The sequence below is a fragment of the Gymnodraco acuticeps genome, unplaced genomic scaffold (assembly GCF_902827175.1).
Source record: "Gymnodraco acuticeps unplaced genomic scaffold, fGymAcu1.1, whole genome shotgun sequence".
Lineage (NCBI taxonomy): Eukaryota > Metazoa > Chordata > Actinopteri > Perciformes > Bathydraconidae > Gymnodraco > Gymnodraco acuticeps.
This window is the reverse complement of record NW_022992216.1, coordinates 2,105,952-2,128,235: the sequence shown is the minus strand read 5'-3', so window position 1 is coordinate 2,128,235 and position 22,284 is coordinate 2,105,952. Positions and strand designations below refer to the sequence as shown.

Here is a 22,284-nt window from a genome sequence, read left to right as displayed (position 1 = left end):
CAGCTCTCGCCACTCTGCTGTTCCTCAGCGCCGCCCCCCTCCCTCCCGCTGAAATTATGAATGTAAGGTGTAATCATAGATAACACGGCAGGGTCCGTTACAGTTTGTTTTTATCTGATTTCAAATAAGCAAAGTCTTGGCTTTCAGAATATTAAACTTGTTTCGGCAAATTCAGATGATAAATACAACTTTGAAGCTTCGGCATAATTACAAGCGGAGAACGGAGAACGCGATCTGTACTTAGTTCATGAGAACTAAAGAGTTCTCATGAACTAAGTTCTCATGAACCTTTGTGGGAAAAGTACTGCGGTGTGAATGCGCCTTCAGACTGATTAATTTCTTTATGGATTTGTTGACGGTAGCTCGTCTGTTTTAAAAATGGTGCTTATGCAAATCTTAAAGGCCCTGTCACACTGTCCCGAAATTGACACCCGATGGACACACGAATATGGAATTGTGAATTTCGCACGAAGATGGCCCCGAACCACACACAAAGGCAACATTTACATTACATTTAAGACATACAACTGCAATGAAAGTACCAAAAACAATTATGTTACAGTACTATGATACTGTACTGATATCTTCAGACTTTGTTCTTTACTTTATCCGTCGTTATATGTAGAAAATATTACGTTTTCTCCGTAATGTTGTTTCCATAACAACAACAACTTCCTGTCAACTGTCCTTCAAAATAATATATTATATCCTTTTTAGTTTCACAGAACACAAATTGGGTTATTTACATAATATATTTACATGATTTTGTTGTGCAATAAAACAACCCGATGGACACACGATAAAGGAAATGTTCAAATTCGGCTGTGATCGTAGCAACATCGGGCCATTCGTGAGGGCATCTTAAGCCTTCGTATGACCGCCGGCGGAGTTTCTCAGGCTCCGGCAGCAACTTCGTGAGCGGTGGCAAAATCTTTGGCATGCCAAAAAATTGCCGAAGGACCTTGCGAAGGTTCATTTTCGTGTTGAATTTGTGTGTAAATGTTGCCCTTCGTAAGGCCATCGTGAGGGCATCTTGTTATCATCGGTGCCATCGGGCATTCGCCACGATCAGAGTGAGGGTGAATGCACCGATGATAACACGAAGATGACACGATTTGACAAGATGCCCTCACGAGTGCCTTACGAAGTTGCTGCTCACGAAGTTGCTGCCGGAGCCTGAGAAACTCCACCGGCGGTCATACGATGGCTTAAGATGCCCTCACGAATGGCCCGATGTTGCTACGATCACAGCCGAATTTGAACATTTCCTTTATCGTGTGTCCATCGGGTGTCGCACTGTCCCTTTAGAGACTGTCTCGCCGAATAATTACTGTCAGTTAACTGTCAACTCTCGACTGCTGACCAATCAGTCGAGAGTGTTTACGTCACTAGTTCAGCATATTCAGCCCGGTTGTTGGCCCGGTAAGAACCACGATTTTGGAGGGCCAGAAAAAAGGTGAAAAAGTGGCTCTGAGCCGGAACTACCCCTAGTGGAAAAGCAAAACAAACTTAAACCGTGCTACGTGCTGCAGTGGAAAAGCGCCATAATACTCACTGGCCGTGCTACTCTCCATTCTGACTCACGAGGAACAGCTGCATGGTGTGTTTATCCACCATTAAACAAGGTCAGTATATGTCTAGCCTGTAATTGAGGTAAATATAAAAGCCATTGGACTGATAAAACAGACGCCAGCCATACAATGTCAACACTCTGGGACTGAATCACATTTGTCTGCTTCTGCTGATTAACCAGCACTAAACCAAGCTCATTGCTTTGTTTGTTGTGGTTTTATACTAGTGTGTGGTGTGGTTTTCGGTGTTTAGAGATTAGTGTTGATACATTTAAGTGATCTGATTTGGAGTAGTTAACAAAGAAAAAAATTGCCCTCACTGAGATTAGTGATGAACACTGCACCTATTGGTCCTTTTCAGAAGCCCTAATGATGCCAATGTTGGTTAATCAGTCGATTAGTCGGGAATTACTTTGGTCTCGACTAAAACTTTTCCTCATCTCCGTCATTCTTGTTCACACCTTGGTCACTTTACACATGGACTACTGCAACTCTCTTCTCTTTGGTCTCCCTCTCAAGTGCATCCACAAACTTCAACTCTGTCGCCCGAATCATCACCAGAACCCCCTCCAGTAACCACATTACTCCTGTTCTTCAACAACTTCACTGGCTGCCTGTTAAATACCTAGGCTATCCAGAACCTCACTCCTCTGTACCTCTCTAACCTCCCGCACATCACAACACCCACACACACTCTTAGGACTCCTGCTTCCATCCACCTCAATGCACCGCCCTTCCGCTTAACCACCATGGGGTCCAGAGCCTTCAGTCGCTCTGTGCCCCGCCTCTGGAACACCCTCCCAACTGACAGCCGGAATCTTGACTCTCTCTCCATTTTCAAATCCCGTCTCAAAACACATCTGTTCACACTGGCATATCCACCCTGATCACTACTCGTGACGCATCCTCTGTTCTTATTGATTTTATACGGCATTGCCTTGCCTTTCTGCTGGTGTTTGGTTGAGTTTTTTCTTGTACGGTGACCTTGAGAGCCTTGAAGGGCACCTATATAAATAAAATGCATTATTGTTATTATTATTATTACTGCAATCTACTGAACTTTAAGATTACTTTTTTAATCCAAAATGTTGTTTAATGTCAAAATACCTGCAAAGCTAATGACATTCCCATTGTCCTCAGGTGTACTTCTGGTTTGGGAGAGCAACAACAGTTGAAAAACTATAGTGTAGTGCCAAAAACAGCAGTTCCCTGAAAGGCCACTTGAGTCTAACTCCAAACGCGAGGCAATCTTCATAAACAACCATGTTAAAATCTGCCTCCCATTCGTGACAACTGTGCGTGGATCGTACAACGTACAATATTTAAATTATATTTGGACAAACAGGTATGTATAATTTAGGGCCTTAAAAATGTTAAAGGAAATTGTTAGGATACAAAGTACTACCTCATGTTTGCTGTTTTTGTCCCCTGCCTGTCTTCTCTGTGTTTGTCCCCTGTCTGTCTCTCTGTGTGTCTGTCTCCCTGGCTGGGCGTGGCTGACCTACTTTTTCCTTCCCACCTCTGCACTCACTCAGCTGCTCCTTCTCTAATTGCCACCTATCACCTGCCTCAGTATAAAACCCCAGTCCTCACCTCCAATTTCTGCCAGTTCGTCATGTATCTACGAATGGTAACATTTTCGACCAGCTGGACTACCTGTAGCTCTTATGGTTTTTTGCGTGTACTAGTTAGACATTTATTTATTAGGATAAACCCCTTGAGATGCACCATCTCGCTTTCAAGGAGGTCCCAAACTACTAAACCTGTGTCTCCTGTTCAGGTCCACCTTCCTCGCTCAGCCTGCTCCCCTGCTTCATTGTGCCTTCTGTCTGCTCCACAACTTCTGGCTCGCTCTCCTGGTCCTCGGTGCCTGTTTTTTTCCTTGGCCCTCACTTCCTGGATTCCCCAGGTTGCCTAGACCTGTCCCTGAAACCTCTTCCTTGCCCACATTTGCTTAATAAAGCTCACTACTACTCAGCTCCTGTTTCCTGTCAGTGTTTGGATACAGTTGCAGTCCTGTCGTTCAGCCTAACAGAAATATATGTATTATTTTTGTTTTATATTATTTATTTAAGGAAAATGAGAAATGTATTTTCATTATCTATAACATGTTCAGTAATTTGGATAATAACGTGCTAAGATGCTTAAAGTGAAAATGCAGAATATTACATGCATGTTAGTATGCTGACATGAGCAGTTTCATAGGGCAAAGGGTACCTCCATACAAAGACCTTTTACATATCATTATTATGAATGCTTTTATCTAAACTAGCTTGTGTTTCTCTGACTGCAAAAACTGTTATTACTAAAGACCCGCTGAAAAGACATGCTGAAATGCTGCAGACCTACTTCGTGGGGAAAAGGTTTTTAACTTCAGCCTGCTAAGAGTGCTTACAGCACTTATCTCTCTGGATGACGCAGGGGAAGAGAGCAGAGAGGAGTATGGGTGCACTTTGTGGCTTAAAACCTGATATTGGTGGGGAATCATGGCAGCCCGGGAGGCTCAAGTGTGTGTCTCATATTTGTGCCACTGTGGACTTAAACCTGGCTCACTGGACTACGAAAATGATTCAGACCCTTGTGGCACTTCATCTATTTCCTACCCTTTTTCATCCGTACGTGTAAAAAAAAAGAAGCCAACAAAACAGGCAAACTTGAATAGGCCTTTTCTGCGTATATACAAATAATACATACAATATGAACGTGTTATTGACCAGTCAAACTTTGTTTGAATATTATGTTTACAGAGCATAAAAAAGCGCAAATATAATTACAATTAAAACACGGTTTAGTTCAAAGATTGATCCAGCACATGAAAATACAATAATAATAATAATAATAATACATGGGACTTTTATAGCGCTTTTCAGGAAACTCAAAGACGCTTTGACAGAGAGTTAAGAAAAATAAAGACAAGAGAAAAAAAAATAGATAACAAAGAAATACAAAAAGAGATACAAGATTGCATTAAAGATTTAATTTGAACCCAAATGATTTTAGCATGCCTACTCAACTTGGATAAGCATCACATTGAACGTGGGTTCTCACTTGTAGTGTTACAGGCTTATATATGTGTCCATAACACATTTTACGATCAGTGTGAGGATTTACAGTTCTGAGAGTAAAAAGTGTCAAAAGGAATTAAAAAAATAGCCAAAGCTGCCTTCAAGTCTGGTGCCACATATGTACATAGCTTAGATCCATATTTCTGTAGGCTAATCATGTGTAGCCTCTTTAACAGCAGTTTTTGCAGTCATCATAATGTTAAATCATGGTTTCCATCATTCTCCTGCTCAGACTTATTTTTCTATATGACGCTCATTTACGTTCTCGTCTCGTCTTCTCCGCCGCAATCTTCTCTTTCTCTCGCTAATTTTCCACTCACCCTCTCTTTCCCTCCACCGTTTTCTCATCTGCCTCTCTCACACCTCCTTGCTCTCACACTCTTACCCCGTGTACCTTCTCTTTTTTTCTTCTTCCCCTGAACGACCCAGCTGCTTCTCACACCTCTTTCTTACAAGGCAGACGAAGATAGACAGAAAGTGAGACAGAGAGACAGACAGGGGAGGACTGGTGACATTATATGAGAAAGACAATCGCATATACAGAAAACAAAGCTAACAGGAGGGTGATCATAGAAAGTGAGAAAGTGTGACAGAAAAGGATTGGGTCTGATTTCATTTCATCCATCGTTCGCTCTCTCCAGGATCACAAAGCCTTTGTTTCCCTTTCCGTTGCCATAGTAACCGTTGGCAATTTCACATCGGAGCCACATGCCCCGCTGACCGACAGCGATCTACAACCCGCAGCACTCGCCCACACACACACACACTCGCCCACACACACACACACACACACACACACACACACACACACACACACACACACACACACACACACACACACACACACACACACACACACACACACACACACACACACACACACACACACACACACACATACACTAACACACATTCAAACAGAAATACACAGGCAAACACAAACAAAGAAATCCAGTTCGCCCTGTTGACCAGCTGCTACAAAATAACATTGAGGCAGCAGCCTACACACACCAAAACTTCTTCATGTCTTGCTTCAACTCAGTGCTTATTTTTGTATTCATCATGACAAGATACATTCATATCACATGTTGTCGGCAGAATTAAAGCTGAGGAGAATCTACCCACACAAGAAAAATAACACAAAGTGCCTGGACTCAACTGAACCGCTGATTGATGCAGCACCAAGACACATTTGCTCGTCCGAGCAGAACAAGTGGGCCTGGAAAATTGTGACATAAGTCGTCCCATATCTCTGCACAATACCCTGAGAATCAGGTCTGGATATTGCCTTGAATGTTTGCCTTTCGCACAACTAGGAGTTGACTGTGAAGAACCATTCTCACTTACTGAAGATATTAGGTTTGGTTCAGGCCGAAGGATGACGCCTGGGTAGAGCGTCCAATCAATCAATCAAAGTTTATTTTATGAAATGTTACACTTTTCTCAGTGGACTTTACAGTTTGTACAGAATATGAATATGACACCCTCTGTCCTTGTACCCTCACATCGGCTAACTATTAAAAGCCAGTGCAACCAGGCAAGGGCTAGTCAGACACAACAGCTCTAGGAGAGGAGATAGAGAAGGTTGAATAAAAGCTAATGGTGCTGCACAGCTGATAAGCTATGATAGCTTCCTCCATTTGAAACATTCCAGCTCGCTCAGCTTGAATGTTGAAAGTTGAACTCTCGATGTGGAACATTGTCTCAGTCGATTTCACCTCCTCAAGGGGATCCACTAATGTATTGGAATGAATTGATTTTGGCGTGAAATGTCAATGCTTCCAATCTTGGCGTGACTGAGCCTTTAACCTGCATGTCTTTGGACTAAGGCAGCAACAGTAGAAGCAGAAAAGGAGAGGACTCGCATCTCCACATGAAGTGTTCCTAGCCAGTTGGCAAACAGTTAACCAATAAAACACTGTCCTAACGGAATATTCAGGCCTATATTGAGAGAAAATATGTAGTTATCCACACAATGTTTGACTTTTGATCATTAACAAAGCGTTGCATTTTGATAGGAATTCAATCATTTATACAACCCAGTTGTGATTGGAACAGGCAAACTATAAAACACCGTAAAAGCTGAAAAACCAATAACCATTTAACCTTTTTCAGTCAGTCATACATATGAATAATTCCTCCCATACATTTACGAACAAGGTTGACATTATATTGAAAGCCTGAAACCTTTTCTTATTTAAAACATATTGGCAACCGTCAAAGCAATGCATCTAATCTGTAGCTTGATCAAAACAAGTGTAATGATTGCATGGAACCTACTTGTGGAATCTCATTAAATTGGCAGCCCCAATAGCGCCTTTTAAACACACTACAGCACCAGACCCACGTTGGAAGAAATGTTACACCATCCTACTGGGCTCAGCAGGCCGAGGCTCATGCCAGATGGTCAAGACATCAGAGTTTGGTTCTGGCTCACAACATATACCGTCTGTGGAGCAACATAGACAACAAACAAAATCCTCTACTTCTCTGGAAGAGCCAGCAATGGCGGATGTGACCTTGAAAGCACTACAAACACTTAAAATGTTCCATCCTCCCTTCAGTCCTCTTTTATTTCTGGTTCCATTTTACCCTCTTATATCCACCTCGCTGTAGTGGAAACGCACAGCATGGAGAAGCACCAGATAGCCTCCCTATTATCCGAACATTGATGTATTATCTCTTTGTTAGCCTTTTATCCTCATTCTGCCATTTTCATCCCACGCTGATTGCTCCACCTGTTTTAAGAAGACAAAACATTCTTTATTTTCTTCACTCTTGACCCTTAATCCCTTACTTCCTCGCCCACTTCTCTCTCCATTTGACAGTTTCACTCCTATCACATCATTCCTCCATCCTTACCTCCATCCAGTTTCCATCCACCTCATGGAAGAGAACACAGAACGGGTCCGACTTGGAGGCTACATCTCGGTCCAGCAGGCTGCTTGCGGTGACGGACAGCTCCACCCGAGTGACGCAGTGCTGGGGTCCGACACTGCGCGTCTGCCCCTCAGTGGTCGAGCCTAGAGTGTAGGCCATGGTCTGAGGTCACAGTGAATTACCCTGGAGGAAAGAAAACACAGAGAAATACAAAAAGTATTTGGGTATCTATGATTCTCTGAGCAATGTTAAGTTCCCAAACATCTGGTAAATGTTGAAAATTGTCACTGTGACTTCATCCTATGGGCACCATTAATGTCTGTAGCAAGTTCCATTTAAATCCATCTGTCTTTTGGTGCTCTTAAGACATTTGAGTTGTGCAAGCTTATTCTGCATAAATAGTTGTAACTGTCATTCAAATAAATGCCACAATAAACTGTACACAAAAATAAAAAAATGTCTGTAACCAGTCAGGGCAGAGATCACTCCTTGATGTAATGAACAATGAAAAAACAAAGACATGTATATCATATAATATAAAAAATAAGTGTTTACCTAACACAGTCTCTGTGAAATGAACTGAACTGTAGGATGTTGTTTACAGTATTCACTTCACAGGAGCTTCTGTGTTGTATGTCTTACACTGACAGCCCACAAAATCATAAATTACTAGAAACACTGCTGCAAAGAGAAAATAAGATGCAAGGGTGTCAATATTTGTTGCCGGGCAGATTTCCAAGTAATAATTGGTTTCACCATGGTAGATCATTCTGCTACAAAAGTTTATAACATTTAGGACACATTTCAATGTTTACTTCCATTGGATTTATATTAGATTATTTCTTATTTTTATATATTATGAGAAATATAAAAACATCACAATAACAACATGTCTCCTGTGCTTTACAGCTCTAAATACTTCAGTTGAATTAGACTGAAGTCTGATTAATGCTGGTTGGCTAGAAATACCCAATGAGGGAGACACACAAACACAGGTGCAGAATGTGAGGCCTTGATGCAGGTTGACCATGTGTAGGTCATGAACGCCCTATGGAAACCCTGATGATATCCAGCAATGAACATTATGAAGAATACACCCACACACACATCAAGGCCATCGCAGAAGCTCTACAATGGAGAAGCCTCAGGCAAAGCAAAAAAAGGCCTAATGAGAAAACACACATTTAAGGTAACACTTTTTGAGTGTACTGAAGAATTGTGTGTGGGAATATGAAAACAGTAATAACTTGAGTCATATTTGACATGATTTCCTTGAGGCTCTTTTCTGCAGATGAAGAGCACAGCACCTTGTGTCCATAAAGGTGGTTTTGTTCTCAGAGCGGCAAGCTAAAAGGATGCTGTCTGTTGCTAAGATACTAATGTGTCATAACCAGCGTGCTCCTCCCGGTCTGCTTCTGTGATGTCACACTGGTAGTGGTGATGTACTGAAAATACCAGTGTAATATTTTCATTCATTCACTCAGCCATTCATCTGTGGTTGAATGCTTGTTTTGACTGGCTTTAATACATTAACCAATGTATTCATTGTTTGTGAAAAATAATGGATGACAATTAATTAGAGATTGTACTGCCCCTCTCATAAGGTTACCTCTTAAAAATTAGACACACACTATCTGTTAGCAACTGCCATTAACACTTGATTCTACAATAGATTATTGAAGGTGTTCCAGAAGTTTATTTATTTCCTTGCAAATTAGTATGTTTTAGTTAGGGCTTCACAATTAATCAACATTTTCACAACATGGACTAGTGCAATATCCAAATCACAGGAAGCATTACATTTGTTAACCACTTAATATGTGTTAAAATATCATTTTGAATAAAGTAGTGTGGATCTACAGAGATATCCAGGCTTACAAATAGCACTCAAAAAGATGAATGGTAAAAAGATGGGGGAAAATGATTAATATCTTATATATCATAATCTCAATATCAGTTGAAAATAATCGCAATTTTTTTTTTTTTAAATCATGCAGCTCTCATTTTGTTTTGATCAGGTATAATCACAACCATGGATGTTACCTAACTTTTAAAGCTGTAAGCAGGGAAAAAACATAATTTTAATATATTCCAATGGTAATCCAAAAATTGCTGCTGATCCGCTTGGAATACTCAATTGCACTATGTGAGACTGGAGCAGCAGTAATTGCACTGAGTTTGTGTGTCCTACCCCTGCTAAAGACATCCATACCCATTCACAGTGCACATCCACACTGTAGGAGCACAGGGGCCAGGCTCAGTGGGGCTGGCAGACGATTAAAGCAGCATGGAAGCTGCTCCACACAGTGATGAGTGAGTAATCATTTTAGAGAATTTAAACATAAAACAGGTTCAAATTCTGGTTCGAACTCAAATGCACTTTTGTTTGTTGCCTTTGTCACAATTTCGTTTTGAACGTTTTGGTTTCAGTCATTTTGACAACTAAGGCGACTAAGCAGCCACTCTAACCAGCTAACTGTTAAATATCTACAAATGCATATAAATGAGGCACAGAATGAAGAAACTGATGTCACACTCACCTCAGTAAATGACGTCAAACTTCTTTGCCGCTTTTACAATTTCTTTAATTTCTGCCTTCAGTGTGCAGCAATTTAATTTTAATTTTATTTTTCCTACCAAAGAGTAAAAAAGGAAGTTACGTTTGTCATTTCTATTCCTATTATGTTGGAAGACGCAACAGTGTGTGATGGTAAATAATCCTCGCAGCCACCTGGACCTCTCTCTCTGCCGGCAGCGCCACTGATGGACCGACCTGCGTCAAGCTCACAGGACTAGTTTACGACCGGAAGCACTGCCAGTTTCCCTTACAAAATAAAAGGTTTGCTTTAAAACACACGCACAACACTTCCGTCTCCAATGTTTTTTTTGTTTTTTTTTAGGTACTACTAGTACTAGATATACTTTTTGTATAAGCGTTAGTCTTTGACTGTAGAGTTTAATATGCATACCCTTTAATGTTTTCTATTTGCAAGCCTACTCATAATTAGTTTGTCGTAGCTTGTGTAATTTTATATTCAGTACATTTACTAAAACTCATTATAGAAAATATATTGTTACAATGGCATCCTCTTGAGGTTAATAAAAGTACTACAACCAAAATACATGGAATGCTTTTCAACACGGTTCAGTTACTTTCAAGTGGTGAAGTATTACAGTTTTTTTTCAGTTGCTAACACACAAACATTTTACATAAAGCATAATTATTTAAACTCACACAAAGAGCAAAACCTGAGCTCAAACCTCCAAAACTCTAAACACATTTTCAGCTCCCAATTTGCAATTCAACTTGGCACTTTTTGCAAAACACTGCACACGGTTCTCTAACTAAGTACGACACAAACATCTGACGTAGTCACTTGTTTGCCATTTTTAGAACACTGCCATTAAAAATGCTACACACATGAACCAATTAACAGATACACATGCCAAATGACCATAAACACCAAACTGCTTTATTGTTGACTCAGCAATCAGGATGTAAGCACTAGATACTTCATAGATTCTTCATATAAGAACATTTTACAACAACAATGGATATGGACAGCAGAAAGAGGAAGAGGTAGAGGGAGGATAAAAGAGAGGGAGGATGAACTGACTGAAGTCAATTGAAGAGTTATTTGCAGACTAACTGTTGAAGCTGTTTGACCGTCAGGTTACAGGTGATACTTCTTCTGCAGGTTGACGAGGGGCTGTGGTCAGACCCAGCTAGGTGGTCAAATGCAGCCTAAGTATTTTTCTTTCCTCGGTTTTTTGTAAAAATATGTTTTGTATTTCTTTTTCCTCAAAGTTTTCTTTTCCATTTACTGTATTTGACAGAGGCATCATTTTTGTTTACACAACAGTAACATTGTGTTGTGCATGAATGTTGCACCAATTTATTTTGGAGTAAAACAAAAGTATTATAACAGTATATGTGTGTTTCTGCACATAGTTGTGTAGACTTGAACAATATGTATATGCAGAATTCTCTCCATACAGATCACCATGACAGGAGTGCTTTTGATAAAGCACAATGGTGTAGTTGGTTGGACAAATGGTCTTATACTATAAATCAGGGGGGTGTCAAACTCAAATACACAGTGGGCCAAAAATAAAAAGATCGGTACTAGTCGAGGGGGTTCAATGTTTATTGCAAAACTTATTGAAATGAACTTATTGCACATATTAAACCTGGAACTAACAAAGCTTAAATTATTGCCTATAAAAACAACATTAAACATTAAATAATCAGTTGCATTCATTTCTTATAGCTCTATCTGCAGCTTTTCCAGAGTCATTTCTTATGATTACATTTTTCCACAGGCCAACAACAGCTTCAACAAAACTATTTCCCTCAAAGAAAAAAACAAACATGCCCTGTTGTCGTGAGAGACAAAGTGCAGAAGGAAACATCCTTGTAAACTCAGTGTGCTGTGATGCTCTGCTCAAGCCAAGTTCATCAATGTTCGGGCTCAGGCTCTGAGCGGAGGAAATCCTCAGGATTGAGGTGTGCGTGCAATATACCGGCGGGCCAGATCTAATAGTAATTAAATAATTATCCTGCGGGCCGAAATTAAATCCACCAAGGGCCTGATTTGGCCCCCGGGCCTTGAGTTTGACACATGTGCTATAAATGAAGTGTGTGCCATTTGGTGCAAAAGTTCGGATTTGGTAAGTGTTTATGTAATTTTCGGTGCAGTGCTTAATTTTTGCAAGAACAATTTGGTGTTTTGCACTTTGGGTGTGTGGTTTTGAGAATTGTGTTAAGTGTTTTTGACAAAATGAGCCCTGTTGTCAAACAATGTGTTTTAGCAATTGAAAGAAACTGTAATATATTGAGGCTTTGTATAAATATCAAAATGTGCACAAACTGTTGAAAAATGTACATTATGCAGTACACCTTCAACTAAAATGAACCACATTAACTAAAGCTGTCAAACAGATGCAGTAGGGAAGACATCTCCCTCTGACAGAGTCGGGAGAAGTACTCAGATCTTGTACTTGAGTAAAAGGAGACGTATCTTGCTTGTGAATTTACTCCAGGTGAAACTTAAATCTTATTTAAGTGTTGATAATATTTCACATCATTAATCCAAATCTGCAAAGCAACTAAAGGTATTAAATACATGTAGAGGAGTAAAAGTACACTATTTACCTCTGAAATGTAGTGGAGTTAAATTACAAAGTAGTAATGGAAATACTCAAGTAAAGCAAAAGTATCTCAAAATTGTACTCTGTCCTCTGAAATGTAGTGGAGGACAATACACATTCATGTTTCTTTTGTTTGTTTTTATTATGCCTCCTGTAGCACCTTGGGATTGCTGTTAGCAATGAAAGGTGCTTTACAAATCAAATGTATTATTATTATTATTATTATTATTATGATATGGAAATAAGAAAAGTGTGTCTAGTAAAATGCAATGTGATATTGTCCAAAGGCAGTGATAGAGACAACAGTATAAATAGAGAGCTTAAGAATCAATCATTAAACATCAGAATAAGTGTGTCATGTCTTGCTAATGTGCCTGTGAATGCAGTTATCTGCCCAATATCTACACCACCAGTCTAGTCCACAAGAGGGCGCTAGATCATTACAAATGAATGGGAGTCGTGTAACTGTTTGGCTAAGAGTGTTACTGACAGGCACAGCTGTGCCTTCAGCTGCTCTGTTGGCATTTTCAGAATGAAATAGGGAGGGGTTATAAAGAACAGTCTGTGCCATATGAAGAAAATGAACAGGTTATGTAAACATAATGCTTTGTGCATGTAGACATTTAAAATTAATTGGGTTTACATTTTAATTAATTAAAGTTTAAATAAAAACCTTTTTAAAAAAAAATAAAAATAAAAATAAAGAACTAAATGAATAAATAAATAACTAAATAAATGAATACATAGATAATTAAACAAAAGCCAGAGAAAAAGTGAGTTTTAAGTGTTGATTTAAAATAAAAACCAGGGTCTGGGCCGACCTCACATGGAGGGGCAAAGTATTCCAGAGCCTAGGGCCAGCCGCTGCAAAAGCTAAAAGAAACATTACTGGCAAGTGTCACATGTAAATAAAGGCCAAAACTCAAGGTAGTGTTTAGTTTTATTTTTTTTAATATTAATTGATATTTCAGTGTAAGTCAGAGTGAATTAAATAGAGGCATTTTGTCACGACAAACGTCATCACAAATCTTAAAAAGCAAAAGAATATTTAAACCACAGGAAATCCCACTTTCAAATTAAACTGAATGAACAATAGAAAGTATAATACAAATAGGAATGAGCTGAATTTCTTTCAGAATGATTACAACATTATCAGCACAACAATGACAGCAGTTAATCTGTTATCCTGAGTTAATCCTCAGTTAAAACACTGAGTAAGTGCATTGAACAAATGAATGACTGGATGTGCCAGAACTTTCTCCAATTAAACAAAGTCAAAACTGAGGTAATGGTTTTTGGAGCCAAGTCAGAACGTATAAAAGTTAGCGCTGAGCTTCAGTCTGCAATGTTCAAAACAACAGATAAAGCCAGAAATCTAGGTGTAGTCATGGACTCTAACCTGAGTTTCAACAGTCACATTAAAACAGTTACTAAATCAGCCTACTATCACCTAAAGAATATATCTAGGATTAAAAGACTAATGTCACAGCAGGATTTGGAAAAACTTGTCCATGCTTTTATCTTCAGTAGACTCGACTACTGCAATGGTGTCTTCACAGGTCTCACTAAAAAATCTATTAGAAAGCTGCAGCTGATTCAGAACGCTGCTGCTCGAGTCCTCACTAACACTAAGAAAGTGGATCACATCACTCCTGTTCTGAAGTCTTTACACTGGCTTCCTGTGTGTCAAAGAATAGATTTCAAAATACTGCTGCTGGTTTATAAAGCACTGAATGGTTTAGGCCCAAAATACATTTCTGATCTTCTGCTAAATTATGAACCATCCAGATCTCTCAGGTCTTCAGGGACTGGTCAGCTTTCTGTCCCCAGAGTCAGAACTAAACATGGAGAAGCAGCGTTCAGTTATTATGCTCCAAATATCTGGAACAAACTCCCAGAAACCTGCAGGTCCGCTGCAACTCTGACTACTTTTAAATCCAGGCTGAAGACTTTTCTTTTTGTCGCTGCTTTTAATTGAAACTGAGCCGTTGTGTTCATCAGTAAAGAGGAACTTCTGTGTGAACTATTCATATCTTAAACTGCACTGTAACTTTTTACTCATGTACTTTTTATTCATGTATTTTTTCTTTGAATGTTTCTTTTATTATCTTTTACTGTTTTTAAATGCCTTTGTCTGAATGTCTTTCATTTTTGGTAAAGCACCTTGAATTGCCTTGTGTTGAAAGGTGCTATATAAATAAACTTGCCTTGCCTTGCCTGGCGCTTCAAACTTCTTGTTCAATACAATTATCATCAGCCTAAATTCAATTTTGTAAAAAAAAAATGAACATTCCATGATAATAGCAGAAATAAATACGCAAATCTGATAGAGACCACAACCTTAAATGACCACTGGAGTAGACGACAAAGACTCTTCCTCTCTTTCGTCTCTTCCTTTACTGTGAGTTTATGATATGTTGTGTTTTCAGTAATGTGGTGTCTAATTATGGTAAACACGTTACATTGCAAAGTGACTCAGTGTTTCAAAGTCTTCAGTAGTTATTTTCTCACATGAAACTTACTGGAAATATCACAGCCTCTAGCTTCAGAACTTTCAGAACAGAACTTTGAGATCTGTAAAACTTCACTCCACCACATCCAGTCGACAGCCATGAACACACAGTTTGTCTTAAAAATGAATGAAAATGAATTGCATTTTTTCAACATATCCTTTAGCCCGTGTCACACTGTCCCGAAATTGACACCCGATGGACACACGATAAAGGAAATGTTCAAATTCGGCTCTGATCGTAACAACATCGGGCCATTCGTGAGGGCATCTTAAGCCATCGTATGACCGCCGGTGTAGTGTCTCAGGCTCCGGCAGCAACTTCGTGAGCGGTGGCAAAATCTTGTATCAGTGATTCACATCTGCAGACTCTGGTAATAGGAATGTAACTTCTCCCCGTCACTGCCACCATTCGACATTACAGATGACATCAGGTGGAGGAGAAATTCAGCCTCCTGTCCCTCTGACTGAGCCTCTTGGCTACACTGATGGGGACTTTGTTCCTCCACAGCCTGAAGGAGCGCAGTAGAGAGAATTGTCATATGCTCAATTACAACTCATTAAATAAAAGGAATAGGAATAGTCAGAAAATCAAAAAATATGTATACACTTTTTTGTCATTATTTCGGTAAGGAGGGCAATCACCAACATATGTCATTTATATGAACCACAGACTGCTATCTTGTTATAAAAGTAGGTTATTTGACAATAGACATATTAAGGCAATGAAAAACATGGTGGTGCTTTGTCCTTCCTCAAAAGCTTGTTTGGGTATTTGTCAAATACTGAAAGTGACAAACATAATCTACAGGTGCCTTTATGGGCCAATAATGTGCGACACTATGACCGAGAGTGTACCTGATGAGCTGCAACGCAGGACACAACTGTAAGGCTCTGACCAGGGCCTCTGCTCCAAAAACACTCACAGTGTTCGACTCCAGGCTGGGAGAAATAAACACACACACACACACACACACATATCATTTATTTACCCTTTGAATGTTAGTGTGTGTGGGGCAAGTAAGTCAAATAAAGGAGGAAGACAAACAGCCAAACAAACAACACATCCTCTTCCGAAACTTATAAAGTGTTGTCTATAAAGACGTGAATAATGACTAAAGAAATGTTGTGCGCTAGTGTGTGTGTGTGTGTGTGTGCGCACAAACTCACTCAATTCTGGTCAGCTTCTGGCAGAGAGGCATAACTCTGGCCAGCTCCTCTGCCACCTTATCACCACAATTATTCCATCCCAGACTGGAAACAGAGAAAGACAAATATGTAAAAACATTTCAAAACATCAACACCTCTTAAAATCAGGCCTGACAGACCTCACAATTCAAAATGGAGTTCATCATATTTATGTTCTATACAGTACATAGTGCCAGGAAAGTGAAGCACATTTAGGCACAACCCATCCTTTAAATGTGGCCTGATGTGGCCAAAGTCACTATAATACATATGTTAACTCAAACCACCCAACAACTTAATTTTCATATTGGCATATTATTAAATTATCTTGAAATTAAAAAAACAGACAAGAAATGTGAATTATTTTTTTAATTCTTCTAAAAAAGCTACTTGAAATCTGTTTCCCCCACCACTTGTTTGTATTTGTGGTGTTATTTGTGATATCACACTTTAATGGCTCGTCTTATAAATAGAGTTGCAATCAAAAGACATACCACCAAACATCCAATAGGTGGTGCTGTAAGACCACCAATAACCCCCACCTTGCTCTGTGGAAAACTCCTCGCAACCTCATGTGCACCGCCCCTCATCTACATGTGTTTCAGAGTACTTTCAACAAAGCAAAATGGCCAACAAGGGTGTAAAAGGTTATAGAAAACACTTTGGGTTACCATTAAAGATCTGTGTATGTTACTTCAAATGTGTTTTATGTCTCAATAATAAAGTATGAATAAAGGCGACAATGGTGCTTTTTGAGGAAAGCAATGTTCTCTCTTTAAACACAATGATCCATACTGTACATTTCCCATTGACAACCTTTATGCTATTGGGACAATGTTCAGACAAACTTGTAACAAAAGGCAATATGTTGATGCAGAAACACTTTACACTTGTTAATGAAGAAAAATAAGCCAATAACTTTACATTTCCTTATAGGAGAAGGGGTCACCGTGACTTTATGTGGTCGTTTAAGGCCAGAACAACTATTACTCAATGGAAACAATGCACTTAACTGGCTAAAAATATGTTTTATAAGTTGAAATTCCATGGAAGCTGTCAGTCATCTGATTTTAATAGAAGTTGGGAAATGTGACAGGAAAATGCAGATAAACATACTGAAAATGACCTATCTTAGACTAAAGAAAATTCATGTTTCAGATTGGCCAATCATGGCCTCGAATGTATTTAGATTCTGTGGAATTAACTGAAGAGAGCCATTCATGAAAGACATTCCTGGTTTTGTGAGGTAACATGGTCTGGCCGATGCGGAAATATTTGGTTGAGGTCACCGCTTTGTAGTAACAGTTAAATTGCCATTAAATGTTGCAGCACACAATTCGAAAAGTCCTTTAGAGCATGCGATCGTCTCACGATATTTTTTCATGCACGTGCACTCAGCTCTGCATCGGCCAAACGGCTCACTGCACCAGCACTACAAGGGAGGACCCAAGTTCCCATCAGCAAAAGCACGTGGGTTTGCTATCCTGGCTCCAAAATGGTGGAATGAGCTCCCCATTGACATCAGGACAGCAGATAGCTTACACACCTTCCGGCGCAGACTGAAAACTCATCTCTTTCGACTCCACTTCGAGCGATAGAATTACTAACAAAGCACTTATATACTAATAAAGGACTGGCTTATCTAAAGCCAGTTGAGTAGCACTTGAAATGTTTGGCTCTATGAAACCTGATGTACTTATATGATTCTGTTTTCTTCAGGTTTGTATCTTCTTGGTCGAATACACTTATTGTAAGTCGCTTTGGATAAAAGCGTCAGCTAAATGCAATGTAATGTAGCTTGTCCATGATTATTATATGATTAGGCTGAAAATAATAATGTAGGACATCCTTCAGAGACTTCCGCTACCAGGGCAACTCTGAATCTAAACATGGGCTACTTTTGTCCAAACATCTTTATTTAATTTGATTAACAGCGATCCTTCTCATTGGCATCCAACAGATGGCATCTGTTGGTCCCTATGGGATCATATCAATTCTGATGGAAGGAATCTTGGCATATGGTCTGACAGTCTTTTCAAACATACTTATATCTGACAGCCTTTCCGGATTTAGTTTAGTTTGAATTCCCTTTAAACTATCTTTTATTTATTTATTTAAATAATTGTATTTTCCTACTATAACCTTACTATACACTATATTGATTTTTACTACCAAACTTAAAAAAAACAACTTGTCGGTCTTATTAAGATGTCATTGTAAAGCACTTAACATGGACTTTTATATACTATTTAATTTGTATCTACAGCAGTACTTTTCTTAGCTTCTGTTCTGGCACTTCTGTCTCTAGTTTTCTAAACTGGGGGCAAGCCTAGTGCCATCTACTGTAGGAAATACACTGACTATGGAAAAGTACCTCCAACATCCTAACTGTCCTGGTGTCTGTAATATAATAACATACATCCTTGATAATTACTTACTGACAATGTATTATATGACATGTTTCAACCTTACCCCACATCCTGTATGAGGGGACAGTGGGCCAGACTGGCAGCAACATCACACAGCTCCGAAGTCCCAACAGAGGTCAGTCTGCCACACCATACGAGGAAAAGAAACATAACATTTAACGCAAAGCCTGTATTGATAAATATAATCAGCCATTAGGGTCTTGATTAGAAGAAGCTTAAGAGTCTTACTGAAGCTTAGTGAGGTTCTTCAAGCACGTTACTGCTTTGGCCAGATTCACTAACCCTTCTTCTCCAATCTTGTTCTCTGCAATACTGGAAAGACACAAAAACATTAACCTCAGGATAACAAATGTAATAATTATTAATAGGAACTGTGAAAGGGACTTACTCCAACACAGTGATGTGTGTCAGTGACGGTAGAACCAGGGCCATCCTGGCAGCGGTGAGATCTCCGAGACTGTTGCTAGACAGACTGCAAGAAAGCATGGTCGAGATGTTTTAATTTTGTAGCATTATAAATGTGCCAAAAAAATGTAATTTCTATTATTTTTTACTGTATTTTTTACTGTCAAGACAGTTAAGTTCCATACTTTGACTTTCGAGTCCTAAACAGCTCATCATGCGCTCTTGACCAAATGTAAGTCCTTAGCATAGAGAACTATCTTTCATATCATTTTTTCCAAATGGCACTCAGAAACACAAAATGTTTCTGCAACATGATTTGATGTTGTTCGATTGGATTGAAGTGGACTTGCTGGGAATGACTTAATTTTAGGGTGATTCAGGATATGAATGGAAATAAACAGATTTTTGGCACAAGTTTAAAACTGTATACTTTTTCATCTTTGGGCTTAAAAGGCTCGAGTCCAAGTAAAGTCACGAGTCATTGTTGTTAAAGTCTGAGTCGAGTTGCAAGTCACTTTTGGATTTAGCCAAGATTCCTTATGTTGTATTGCTTCTTTAGCAATGGGTAGAATAAGTGCAAACGTTATTGAATACATGACAGAATCTTCACCTCTTAAAAGGTGTTTCATTGTATTTTACTAACAGCATTCACAGGAATAAGACAATAAAACAATGACATTATTTCCTTACTGGAGCTCTTCCAGGTGACTACATCTGTTCAAAGCCTCCAGTAGCTGGTCTCCTGATTGGTCGCTGATAAGGTTCTTTGACAGACTGTGAAATACACAAACACACAACATACATTGAAATAAGTAATTTTTTCTATAATGACATAGAGGAATACAAAGCCCACTACTTCAGTGGCTTCTATGAAGTCAGATTGATTATCAAGAGCAATGAAGCCATATGCAGCCATAACACACAACAAATAAATATCTTTACCATTACAATAACGCATGCCGTGAATAAATAAATACAACCCCTAATGCTGGAAGACCCAGTGGCTGTCAGTCCCATGGTTGAAAGTAAAAACCTGATGCTAAATGTAACGTTGGCGCTCGTAAAGAAATAATGTCACACATGGATGATCAGGCTGGGCATGCATATGATCTTTACCATCAGCATAATTGAACACCGGCCAAAAATACGAAAGATTATGCTATCATTTATCACACTTAGGAACAACAACAATTTAAGAACCATCAAATAATTACCTGCAGGTTTATAATAACATGAGGTATACTAGTGTACAATATAAAGTGGAGAGGGTGCACATTAGAGACCATTCCAAGCCATGCAGGTATTTAAAGGGTACATTCACTACAGATTAAACAATATTATATATATATATTTAAAAGTATAAATAATATTGGAACATACACAGCGGCGTGAACAAAATTGTGAAAGATGTGACACATGTAAATTGACAGATTGTCATTTGAGTAGCTCCCTAGTTAATAAATACTTTTTTGTATTCTATACAAATGTTTGATTTGATATGGTTTTAGCTATGGTTATATTCAAGCATGCACATTGGATTTGAAACATGAGGAATGAATAAAACAATGATGTCTTAAGAATATGAGACTTTTATCACAAACATGGAACTTGGCAGCAGTAAAGAATGCCCTCTGAAAGTCCGGTCATGTAAACAAGTCTGTGGCAGCAATGGATTTAGTTAGTTAGCACCCCCAAAGCTGTAGACCCCTGACCCACATAGCAATCAAGAGTAAATGTAGAAAACAACTTGTAAAAGGTCACACGCATACTTGTATTACACTTCTAGTACTACTGTGTGAGAATGGCCAAGGCAGATTCCAGCTCCTCTCATGAGCAGCAGTTCCCAACCTGTGGGCATTGCAAGTGGGCCGCAAAATAATTTGCAAAACATTATGATTTGTGTGGAAACATTACATTATTAAGATTTTTTTTTAATTTGAACCTCTTTTCCTTTTTCTTTCGTGATCCTCCTTAGCAACGGTCATACAGTCCTTGACAGAGGACTGTACTGGATTAACAACATGTCACATGTTCTGAATTAACCAATCAGAATCGAGTATATTCAATTAAACCGTGTAATACAAATGTCTGTGTGTTACTGATAGCCAGCTCTTTTTCTAATTCAAATAAAAAGTACTCTGAGAACTTTATTTAGCCTCCATATTGTTTATGGTTGAATGTTGGCCGCACATTTTTTTTAGATTCTTAAGTGGGCCCTGAGTTGAAAAAGGTTGGGAACCGCTGCCATAGAGTATTCATACACTGCTTTCACAATGAGGAACACCAGCTAATTTGAGTTTTTAAATTATTTCTACAAAATAACTATTTGTGAAAACGTACTATTTGTGATTTAATTTGTAAAGAAAAACACAATATTTAAAGGGTTTTAGTTCATTTGAGACTTAAGCACAACCACTTCCAATGGCTTAGATTAATATTAAAGAGGCCCTACTATGCTTTTTGGGGTTTCCCTCTCCTGTAGTGTGTTATATAGGTTTTTATACATGTAAATGGTCTGCAAAGGCTAAAATCCTCTGACAGAGGGGGAAAAGAGACAAATAAAAAGCTTTTTGAACATTAAAGCATGTGAACATGTCAAAGTAGAGGCAGAAAATACAAATATGAGCCTAAAAATGAGCAGAATATATCCTCTTTAATAGAATGTATTTGCATTTTTATTGCTATTCTGAATGAGTCTTAAACTTCGTGGTTTATTGCACTTAGTGTGAGTCACTTTGGGTAGAAGCATCAGCTAAATCAGATATAATGTTATGTATTGGACCAAATTCAACACTGCCTACCTGATCTTCCTGAGCTCCGTCCAGGCTGGAAGAAATCCGCTCAGCTGCTCTATTCCTCTGTCAGCCATCCTCCAGCCATTCAACCTGACAGTAAGAACACATCCAACATCACTGATTTATTTCAAAATAAATATTCAAATCACATTTATTTATGTGCTAGCATGCTCACTCTATCTCCTCCATTAGTGTTAGTCCCTCTGTGGCAGCTAGGAGCTGTAGCACTTCGTTTTCTTTTGATGGTCCTGTTGCTGTGGCTGTCTTATTGAGCCTGACACACAATATGTA

At 39.0% G+C, this 22,284-nt stretch overlaps 2 protein-coding genes across 7 annotated transcripts in view; both read right to left on the bottom strand.

Annotated features, from left to right (window-relative positions):
- The window catches only part of cpne2 (copine II), a 97,647-nt gene extending 87,337 nt beyond the window's left edge, over positions 1-10,310 (bottom strand). For both annotated transcript variants that reach the window (XM_034205891.1, XM_034205892.1), the window contains exons 1-2: positions 10,057-10,310; positions 7,499-7,699 (exon numbers count right to left, since the gene is read on the bottom strand). In XM_034205891.1, coding sequence (XP_034061782.1) covers positions 7,499-7,675 — 177 coding nt within the window. In that variant the 5' untranslated portion in view covers positions 7,676-7,699; positions 10,057-10,310. The remainder of the gene's footprint in view (positions 1-7,498; positions 7,700-10,056) is intronic.
- Positions 10,311-14,747: 4,437 nt separating this feature from the next.
- Positions 14,748-22,284, bottom strand: part of nlrc5 (NLR family, CARD domain containing 5) — a 55,710-nt gene continuing 48,173 nt past the window's right edge. For 4 of the 5 annotated variants that reach the window (XM_034205882.1, XM_034205884.1, XM_034205883.1 and 1 more), the window contains 9 exons: positions 22,169-22,267; positions 22,000-22,083; positions 19,889-19,972; positions 19,182-19,265; positions 19,022-19,105; positions 18,837-18,914; positions 16,347-16,430; positions 16,035-16,118; positions 14,748-15,688 (listed from right to left, as the gene is read on the bottom strand). In XM_034205882.1, coding sequence (XP_034061773.1) covers positions 15,607-15,688; positions 16,035-16,118; positions 16,347-16,430; positions 18,837-18,914; positions 19,022-19,105; positions 19,182-19,265; positions 19,889-19,972; positions 22,000-22,083; positions 22,169-22,267 — 763 coding nt within the window. In that variant the 3' untranslated portion in view covers positions 14,748-15,606. The remainder of the gene's footprint in view (positions 15,689-16,034; positions 16,119-16,346; positions 16,431-18,836; positions 18,915-19,021; positions 19,106-19,181; positions 19,266-19,888; positions 19,973-21,999; positions 22,084-22,168; positions 22,268-22,284) is intronic. The other variant, XM_034205885.1, reaches the window with a different exon arrangement.